Source organism: Stegastes partitus, unplaced genomic scaffold (genome assembly GCF_000690725.1).
Source record: "Stegastes partitus isolate 25-593 unplaced genomic scaffold, Stegastes_partitus-1.0.2 Scaffold2489, whole genome shotgun sequence".
NCBI classification, from domain to species: Eukaryota; Metazoa; Chordata; class Actinopteri; family Pomacentridae; genus Stegastes; species Stegastes partitus.
This window is the reverse complement of record NW_007580220.1, coordinates 13759-23989: the sequence shown is the minus strand read 5'-3', so window position 1 is coordinate 23989 and position 10231 is coordinate 13759. Positions and strand designations below refer to the sequence as shown.

The 10231-nt window shown below is 36.7% G+C and overlaps 2 protein-coding genes and 1 long non-coding RNA gene across 3 annotated transcripts in view; 1 reads left to right on the top strand and 2 right to left on the bottom strand.

Moving 5' to 3' along the window:
• Positions 1 to 3705, bottom strand: part of actr6 (actin related protein 6) — a 7426-nt gene extending 3721 nt beyond the window's left edge. Inside the window, 6 exon segments of the mRNA XM_008305372.1 lie at positions 241 to 329; positions 414 to 549; positions 1922 to 2045; positions 2126 to 2194; positions 2268 to 2385; positions 3515 to 3705. Of these exon segments, the coding sequence (XP_008303594.1) occupies positions 241 to 329; positions 414 to 549; positions 1922 to 2045; positions 2126 to 2194; positions 2268 to 2385; positions 3515 to 3582 (604 nt within the window). The 5' untranslated portion in view covers positions 3583 to 3705.
• Positions 3706 to 6477: 2772 nt separating this feature from the next.
• LOC103375166 (uncharacterized) lies at positions 6478 to 7060 on the top strand. The gene is made up of 2 exons (XR_521188.1): positions 6478 to 6897; positions 6952 to 7060. It is a non-coding gene; the product is annotated as an uncharacterized LOC103375166 (long non-coding RNA).
• Positions 7061 to 7140: 80 nt separating this feature from the next.
• Positions 7141 to 10231, bottom strand: part of LOC103375165 (protein FAM3C-like) — a 10802-nt gene continuing 7711 nt past the window's right edge. The window contains exons 6-10 of the mRNA XM_008305371.1: positions 10134 to 10192; positions 9020 to 9070; positions 8865 to 8949; positions 7891 to 8017; positions 7141 to 7244 (exon numbers count right to left, since the gene is read on the bottom strand). Coding sequence (XP_008303593.1) covers positions 7155 to 7244; positions 7891 to 8017; positions 8865 to 8949; positions 9020 to 9070; positions 10134 to 10192 — 412 coding nt within the window. The 3' untranslated portion in view covers positions 7141 to 7154. The remainder of the gene's footprint in view (positions 7245 to 7890; positions 8018 to 8864; positions 8950 to 9019; positions 9071 to 10133; positions 10193 to 10231) is intronic.

Below are 10231 nucleotides of genomic sequence, written 5' to 3'. Positions count from 1 at the left end.
AGCCACCATAAAGACACACAAAATGCCTACAAATATTCAACACAACTGCAAAGACATACAAAAATATCCACAAAAAGACACAAAACAACCACAAAATGTCTTAAATCACCACAAAAAGACATAAAACAGTCACAAAGACAAGCAAAATGACCACAAAGGCACAAAACAACCTAAAAGAGTCATAAAATTACCACAAAAAGACACAAAATAACTCAAAAAAACACCACACGTGACACAAACCCTCCACAGAGACGTGCATTTGCTGTATTTACCGGTAGGAGATGATCTCCTTCAGGTGGTTGGTCAGCAGCTTCCCTCCTACATTGATCCTAAAGGTGAAATAAACCAACATTAACATTGTGTTGTTGTTGTTGTTGTTATTGTCGTCAGTGCTGCTGGGAACACCCTCTCACCTGCGGATGCCCTCCTTCATTTTTTTGCTCCGGCAGTAGGGGGCGACGTGGGTGAAGGAGAACCCGGAGTCGACCACCAGGCAGCCGAGCTCCGTGGGTTTGGCGTGGAAGTAGTGATGAGCGCTGAGCGAGCCGGCTGGAAGCGACACACACATTTCAGAGTTTTTAACAACCAGAGCTGCTCGTAAATACCTCAGTGAGTCCTCTGACGACTCACTGAAAACCTGTGCTTCGAGTAACAGAACAGACTTTACAGAGAAATGAAAGTAGAGCACCTCGTGAGAACGGGCAGAAATCACCTAAAATCAACACTAAGCTCCATTTAAGGATTATTATTTAAACGCACTTGTGCACAAAAGCAGACATTTTTTTATTTATCTGCATTGTGCAAATGGAAAAATATAAACTTTTTTTTACTTCAGGTGTGTTGTGGGATGTAACAGCTTCTTGTAACAGCTGCATCAGAGTTTATTACCTCCAGAGCTGCTTTTATCTGGATCAAACAGTCACAAACACACAGAACTGTGTTAACAGAGGAGAAAGCGTTGATGTTTCTTTAAAGGCAAAGTCAAGACCTGCCTACTTAACCAGGCTTTTGATTGATTTTGTTTATTTATAAATCTTTCTAGAAGTAATTTTATTTCTTGGTCTCTCCATTTATTCACTTATTTACATAAGCACGACTGTGCTTCCTTATGGGCAGAAATTTGAGCGTGTTCCTATAATTTCTATTCATTCTTTGTTTATTTGTATGTATAATATTGTAGGTCTTAACCTTAATATTCATATATCAGTTAATTGCAATAATTATAATATTTATAGTTCGAGAGGGTTTTACGTGTAGTATTTAAACTTTTCCATGTTATTCTTGGTGTTGACATTTTTTTTAAAATTCAAACTCAAGACCCAACATTTTAGTCAGGCTTTTAATTGATTTGACGCATTTTTAAAAAAATGTATTACTCTGTCTAGAAGTAATTTCATTAATAGATTTTTCTATTCATTCACTTTCTGACATATTTTAGTCTGTTATTTATTGCTTAATTTTTTACATTTGTTTTCTTACTGTTTTTATGAATTTTAACTTCTATTTTATATTATTTATTTCTGATTATAATATTTTATTTCCTGTATTTCTTTATCTATTTTCATTTATTTATAGTTTACTACACTTTGCGTTACATTTCATTTGAATGAAAAGCACTACATAAATGAAGTTTGATTTATTCAATAGCAAAAGTGTGGCTTTGTGAAACTTTCTTGTAACTGAATAATTGCGATCAAAGAAGTTTGAGTCTTTATCCAACTTGTGGGCTGCTGAGAAACGCACAGGCAGATCTGTTAAATGTCAGGAGCATCAGTGATAAATGAAAAAGAGTTCTGCCTTTACATTAACGGTGTAACTTGAATGGAGGCGCCTGAGCTCTTTGTGTTGTGATATTGCAGCTAACACAGACTAAGTGCTGGTCTCAGTCTAAACTCCTGCTCATACTAATAGTTCGACTCACCGTTGATCCTGAGAGCCGACTGGAACTGATACTCCTCAAACAGGATCTCGTTCATCGACTCCTGAATGGAGCTGAAGTTGAAGTAGGGCTCTGTGATGACGATGCTGGTGTCTGCAAACTCCACCTGCACACAGAAAACACAGTGAGTCAGCACTAGTCATCTAAACATTCCCCCCAATGATGAAAATAAAGCCAGTTAAACACCTTGAACATCTCTTTTCCAAACAGGTGATCCCATACTTTCCTCTGGACGTCCCAGTTGACCAGGTAACCCTGCACACACAGACAGTGATGAGAAACAAGCTGGTGTAAAGCTGAACTGTTTCACCTGGTGGCGCTGTCTCACCTTCTGGAAAGGCAGGATGTAGAAGAGACCTGAGGGGTCTTTGATCTCGTCCAGCTGGTTGGCTGTGAAGGTTTTTAATCTGGACGTCTTGGAGCGAAACTGACAGTTTGGAATGACACTGAGGAAGCAACAAGAAAAAAAATCACTAAGACCAGTTTCCAGTATTGATTCATCTGCTGCAGAGGGTTTCCTGCTCAAAGTGGGCTTCTGTGTGGTGATTATACACAACAGTAAAATCAGCCTACATACTGAAAATGAGTCTGTGTTACCTTATAGACAAAAAAATTTGAATTTCCCTGTTATTTCTGACCATTTGTTGGTGTTTCCATGTATAATATCATAGGATCTTAACCTTAATATTTAAATCAGTCAGGTTAATTGCACTATACATAATAATGTAGGGTTATTTCCTCACTGTAGTGCACTTTGACTCTGTGTTTTTGTTAAATGAGCTACATAAATATCTTGCCTTGAGGTGTTACACATGCTAGGGGCTATAAAGAGCCTCTTGCTATGTGCCAAATTTCAGATCAGTTCAGGTTTTTATATTTGGTCTCTAAAGATGCTCTAATTCTTGAGTGTCTTTGAAAACCAGCAGCAAAAACCTTAAAACCGACAGATTTTGAATGAAGTCTGGCGCTGAGTGTTTTGTCTGTTGTACAGGAGAAAGGAAGTGCTGTGTTAGAGGGCGACACCTAAAGTTATGTATATGTTACACAGAATTTCGATTGGGCTTCTAAGGGTTTACATTTGGTCCTTAAAGGTGCTCTGAATACGGAGCTTACATTTAAAAAGCCACCAAAACCTTAAAGCCGACAGATTTTGAATGAAGTCTGGTGTTATGTTTTTTCTTTCGTACAAGAGAAAGAAAGTGGTATGTTAGAGTGATAACTAATATTGTGTTCATATTAGACTGAATTGTAGTTTAACCTCCGAGGGTTTATATGTTGCGTTTGAAAGTGCTCTGAATCCAGAGGGTTTTTTTGTTTGTTTGTTTGTTTTTTGTCTTTTAAACAGCTAAAACCTTAAGACCACCGGTTTTGAATAGAGTCTGGTGTTGAGGGTTTTTTTGCTTCTTACAAAAGAAATTAACAGCGTTTCGTTAGAGCAACAACAGATGTTGTGGTTATAATAAACAGCATTACAAGTGAATTTGTTTTGAACACTGTGTCATTAACAGGTCGGTCTGTTTATTATTATTAAATTAGCAGTAACGTTAGCTTCCTTGCTAACACAGCGGCTCCTACCTGACTTTCTCCAGACTGTATCCGATCTTCGCCGTGTACGCTCCGTTGTCCAAAACCAACGTCGCCATTTTAAGAGTTCACATTAAACGGATTAATTCAAATTTAATCCACGTTTATTGAAACAGAACATAACTACACTTTCGGCGACACAAGGTTCCGCCATTACCGCTTCAGTAACTCCACCAGCCAATCAGATGCCTTTTCGGGTCGTCATTGGTGACTTGTGTAGCCAATCAGATACGAGGATTTGGTCCGTTTAGAAAAGCGTCCGACTGGAAACACGATGTCTTTTTTGTGCCGCATCTCCGTAAAAACCGTTGATTTGCTGTAAAAAATGAATGAATTTTGAACTTCAAAATATGAGCAACAGCTTCAGTTAACCAACCTTCAGCTAAAACAACTTAGTAGAGATTTTTCTTCATTGCTCACAAACAAGATTTCACATATATTAAAGTAAATATTGCGATGAAACTTGTGCAGCTGATTACTAGATTTATATAATTATTTTTTGTTTTATGTTTAGACATGCAAATGAGATATTATGTTATTAAATATGTGCATTAATTTACAGAACAGAAGTTTGAACATGGGATAAAACTATCTTCAAAAGTTTTAATTGCTCCAAAACATAGATAGATAGATAGATAGATAGATAGATAGATAGATACATAGATAGATACATAGATAGATAGATAGATAGATAGATAGATAGATAGATAGATAGATAGATAGATAGATAGATAGATAGATAGATAGATAGATGTTTTTACAAATAAGGCTGTGAATGATACATGGACAAACCCTGATGTAATAACCAAACTACAGACAGGACTAAAATTGTAAAGTTTGGTGAATTTAGGTGCTGCTTAAAAGGAAAAACTTTAAAGGAAAAGTGTTTGTTCTGCAATAAAAACTCCCCTACCCTGATATAGTCCAGTGGTTTCCAACCTCTGGTTCAGGACCCTCCAATGAGTCACCTGTTAAATATGTCATGATCAGTGGTGGTGAAAAGAAGAAAAACACATTTATGACACACAGATTTATAATAATTATCTTTAACTTTTAAAAGCTTTTAGGGTTTTTTTGTTAGATATTCAATAATTCTACTTCTTCAAACCTCCAGCAGTTATTTATGTGAAACAACTGACCGCGCTAACGGGGCTGCGGACAGTATTTACTAATTTATTAACTGATAAATCTGTAAAAACAAAGAAAACAACAACAACAACAAAAAGGCATGTGCTGACAAAATGGAACAAGAATTTTGACTCCGGTTTTAACCAAAGTTCAGATTTCTGTTCTGGAAAATGATGCAAATGAGTGCATAGTTAATGAGATTATAACTAATTATAACTAATTTGTATATTTAACAACTACATTTCATAATAATAAGAATAAAAATTGTCATACAAATATATTTATTTTAATGTCAGTAATCAGCTGGAGGAGTTTTATTGTGATGTCTGTTAATAAAAACGTTTAGTGTGAACCTGCAGCGTTTGACCTTAAAGAATAATCTGAGTATTTAATGTTGTCATAGTACAGTGAACTGACTTTGTGCTGTAAATCACAGGCTGTGTTATAAATACAGTATGAAGTGTTCCTTTGAACCTGCTGAGTCATATTTACTCTCGCTGAGCAGACAATGAACAAAGAGGCTTTCGCTGCAGGATGTGATTCAGACAAAGGAGGCATGAAATCCTGTTTGTTGATCCAACAGTGAACGGACATTTAGCAAACTGCAATAAGGATCTACATCCAGGATATCTACTGTCTGGCTTAAACTGCTCTGCAAACCCAGAAGGTAAACGTAAAAGTGATGTGATCTGAGGACGGTCACCAGTCAGTACACGTTGCCAAGGAACAAAAACGTTTCCCAAACTACTGAACATGTTAGAACACTCAGAAATTGTTAAAAATGACTCAAAAATGTCTAAAAACAAAACAACAACAAAACAACTCAAAATTTATCCGGATTGATTTTTAAAAATTCCTAAAGTATTTAAAACTTTGTCTAAAGTAAGAAGAATCTGCCCAGAATTACTAAAAGCTTTTTCAAAATGACTGAACACAATTTTGTCTGTGGCAAAGACGATCAAGAATGACAAAAAAATCTTCCAAACCGACTTGAAAGTTATAAAAAAAATGAACCAAGATCTGTCCAAAATCACAAAAAATGTCTAAAATCACAAAAACCTGAATTTCAAAATTATCCAAAGTGGCAGAAATGACCAAATGGCTCACAATCTGTTCAGAATGGTTTGAAACATTTCTAAACAAAAAAGAAAAATAATTGTTCAATGTGGCTTTAAATGCATCCAAAGTGACAAAAACTTTCCAAAAGGATTCACACATTGTGAATAAAGTGGTCAAAAATGCACAAATTGAATTAAAAACTGTCAAAAGTTGTAGAAATCTGTTTGAAATGACTCAACACTCGTCCACAGTGACTCGAAATGTTTTGAAAATTGTTCAAAATGACACAAAGTTAGTTAGAAAAAAAAAAGGCAAAAATAGTCCAACATGAACTTTTAAAAAAAATGTCAGAAAATGAGAAAAATGTGTCCAAATGAATAAAAAATTGTCCAAAATGGGTTCAAACCTTTTGCAATGACTTAAAAAATAGTTTTTGATTTTAAAAAAATAAAAAAAATTGTGACAAAACCTTTGACCAAAAGGAGGAACTTGTCCAGTGTGGAGGGAAATAAAGGAAAACTGTCCAAACTGACTTTAAAGTTGTACGAAATTAATCAGAAATTTATCCCAAAATGACTCAAAACTTGTCTTTAGAACTAAATCAGGTTGAATTATTACAAAATCTCCGTTAACAGCGTTTGTTAACGGTTCTTTTTCCCGGTTCTTTCCATGTGCTGCAAACTGAAACAAAGACCTAAATGGTGAAGCTCCAGATGTGAATCGATCTAACAGCTGCATCGGATGAGCAGGAAACAGAGCCGTTTGTGTCAGTGTGGTTTTATTCTCCAATTCAAACATTTTACACCAAAAGTTAATTCAAAAACTAACAAAAGCAAAACAAGACAAAAAGCAGGAATGAAGTGTGAAGTTTCCGTTTCCTCCTGCAGAATGAACAAAACCTGTGAAGGCACCAGAGATGATTGAAACAACATTTAACCCTTTTTTTTTAACTGAAACACACTGAAAGCTTGGATGCAGTTTGTTCGTTGGACTCCTGTTGAGAAACCAGGAGCTGTTTGAGTCCGTAAACACAACAGAGAAGGTGAGAGGTTTCTGGTTGACTGAGAAGATCTGAACATGAAGGAAGCTGCTGCTGAGGCCGAAGACGAGCTGTGAAGGTTTGAGGTTTAACATCGAGTCCAGGAGAGACACCAAACAGAAAGTCATCCTGTGACTTCAGTAAAAATGTGTAAAATCAAGACATATAAAAGGTGTTTTCTCCCTTTTGGCCGCAGCAGCAGACTGTCACGGATCCCAGCTTCCATCATGGGACGAAGACGAAGCAACAAAAACATCAGCCGGGTTTAAATAATGATCCAGAAGCTGCAGCCGAGCAAACAGAGGTCCGTTTACTCAGCAGGCTGCAGCGCCGGCGAACAAAAGGTCCTTTCTGTGAAGCACAAACATGAGCTCGGTCCTGAAAACGTGTCGAGCTTGAAGCAGCTCAGTTGAGGTTTTTGGGGAGGCATCCGTCCATGTTGATCAGCTCGGGCCAGTGTTCGTATTTATTGGTGGCCGCGTCGTTCTTCATGTACTGAAACCAGCAGACAGACAGACAGACAGACAAACAGAGATTAATAAATGTGTGAAAGACCTGAAAAATGTCTAAATCGACTTTAAAGCTGTCAAAAATGAATGAATATCCGTCCAAAATGACAATTAAAGACAAAACAAATGGCTCACTTTTAGTCCCGAGTTACAAAAATGACCACATTTACTCAAGAACAGTCCAAAATCACTCAGAAATGGTCAAAGTCTTGACTTAACATGACTTACAGCTTTTCTAAAATCACTCAAAATTTGTCCAACATAACAAAAAAATGTTCAAAATGACCAAAAAAGAGTCATAAATGTGCTAAATTAAGTATATTTTAAGTACACTGAAAAAAATTGAGTTGGAATAATTACATTTTTATGTGTAATTAATTAAAAAACTTGTATTTATGCTGCCAGTCATTAATTGATTAAAAATAACCTTAATTATTGAGGAAAAGCTGATTCTGCCAACTCAATGCAGCTTGTTGGTTTTATTAGAAGTTGTTGATTGATGCAAACTGTTAATTCTTTTTTCGAGGACGGCTGTTCTGTTTCCATCGAGGTGCTGGATTATACGCAGTGAAACATGAGCCACAGTGAGACCAGTTAAAGCCCGTTAACGTGGTTCGGCTGGTGGGTTTTACCTTCTCGTACTTGCTCTTCATGGTGTCTCCTTTCCCACCAATGAACACCCAGTTGTCTCTGAATCCCAGCGAGTGAATCGACGAACTTCCCAGTTCAGCAAACAGGGTCCGAGCTTCTTCATTTAACCTGAAACACGTCGACACGCTCAGTGAGGAAGAATCCTTGAACACCATCAGAATATAAAGTCGGTGAACAGACAGAATCCATGAGAACAGACACTGAGACACACTGAAGGAAAACGCTTTAATCATGTCTGTGAGCCTGACGGTCGGTCGTTGAAAAGGATTGAAAAACAAATTCAAACCAGCTCAAAAGTTGTCTAAAGTTATAAATGTTTTGTCTAATTTGACAAATGTTTGTCCAGAATTGCTCTAAAAATGCCAAACATGACCAAAAAAAAGTCTAAAGTGACCAAAATTTGTCAAAAGTAACAACAACCAAACTGTCTAAATGACTTAACGTCTCACTAAAATACTCAAAAGTCCGTCCAACATGACAAAATACCATCCAAACTGACATGAAAGCTGTCAAACATGACTTTAAGCTTAATGAAAAACTTTCAAAAATCTCAAACATGGGGAACAAAAAGATCAAAGGAAAAGATCGAAATGAGAAAAAATATGTCCAAACCAAACAAAAAAAAAGACTAGAAAGAAAAAATGTCCAAAGTGACAAAAAAAAATCTAAAATGTCTTGAGACTGATCCAAAATCACTAAAAAAACGACCAAATAGACTTGAAAGTTGTTCATAAAGAAATAAAAATGAGTCAAGAATCGTCCAGAACAACTCTGAAACCGTCCAAACTGACTCAAGTTTAGTATGAAAATAATTAAAAGCTATTAAATTATTAAAACTTGTCCAACTTTAAGGTGCGTTTGTTGGTTGAAAGAACAACCTTTAATCAGCTGAACTGAACGAATAAACCAAAACAAACGTGAGGTGGATGTTTCAGGACGTCTGTGAGGAACTCACTTTGTGGACGGCTCGTCGTAGGACGCCACCATGATCACAGAACCCTGATCGATGTTCTTCAGGAACTCGATGAGCGGCTCGATGGCTGCAACACAAACACAAACCGTCTGTTTCCTGCATGTCACACTGAAGACGAGCCATCAGACGACACTCACCTCCACCGTACGTGTCGAAGGACACGGCTTTGGTCAGGGCTCCTGTTCTACCTGAAAACAGAACCAACAGGTGAGAACGGACCGGCGGACGCTTCAGAATTCACAGAACCGAAGAACGATTCTGGTGGACTGGTGCTTCACTGGAGGCTTTATTTTTATGTCACTGTAATATATGAACCCTAAAGACACACAAAATGACCAAGAATCCAACTAAACAACAACAAAGAAACACAAAGAGAACAAAAAGAGACAAAAATAATCACAAGGAGAATAAAAACTACAAAAAAAACAAACTAAAATACCACAAAGAAACAAACAAATAAGCACATAGAGACACACAATTATCACAAAACCACCATCAAACACAAAACAGCAACAAGGAGACTCAAAGTTACCGCAGATGAACACAAAACAACCACCAAAAAACTCAAATCTACTACAAAGAGACACACCATGACCACAAAACGGCATGAAACCATCACAAAAGACAAACGTACCATAGAGAGACACAAAACAATAACAAAGAGACACAAAACAATCAAAAACAGACAATAAATGACCTCAGAAAATAACAAAACCACCACATAGAGACACAAAAGCAGCACAAAGAGACTGACAATGACCACAAAAATACACAAAACTACCCACAAAGACATACAAAATGACCACAGAAAGACACAAAGCAACAACAAAGTGACTCAAAATTACTGCAAAAAGACACAAAACCTCCACAAAGAGACAGAAACTAACCACAAAAGGACAAAAAACTACAACAAAGAGACACAAAACCAGCAAAAAGAAACACAAAATGAGCACAAACAGCCAAAACATCCACAAGAGGACAAAACCACAACAAAGAGACTAAAACATGTAATAAAACCACCACAAAAAGACACAAAAACACGACAACAATATTCAGATTTATCACAGAAAGACAAAAAAAAAAAAACCACAACAAAGAGACTCGAATTACCACAAAAAGACAGAAAACAACCACATGAGACACAAAATCAACACAATCTGATTAAAAAAAAGAAAATAAGGAACAAGGACTGATGTGTGTTTTGTTGTTAATTGTGTAAAATATGTTGTTGTTGACTTCAACAACACTCACCGTTCACTATAACGATGTTTAGTCCAGCGACGGCGTTGTTCAGCACGGTTCCAAGAACCCTGAGACAAAATAACACTGTGTGAGTGACCACAGACACA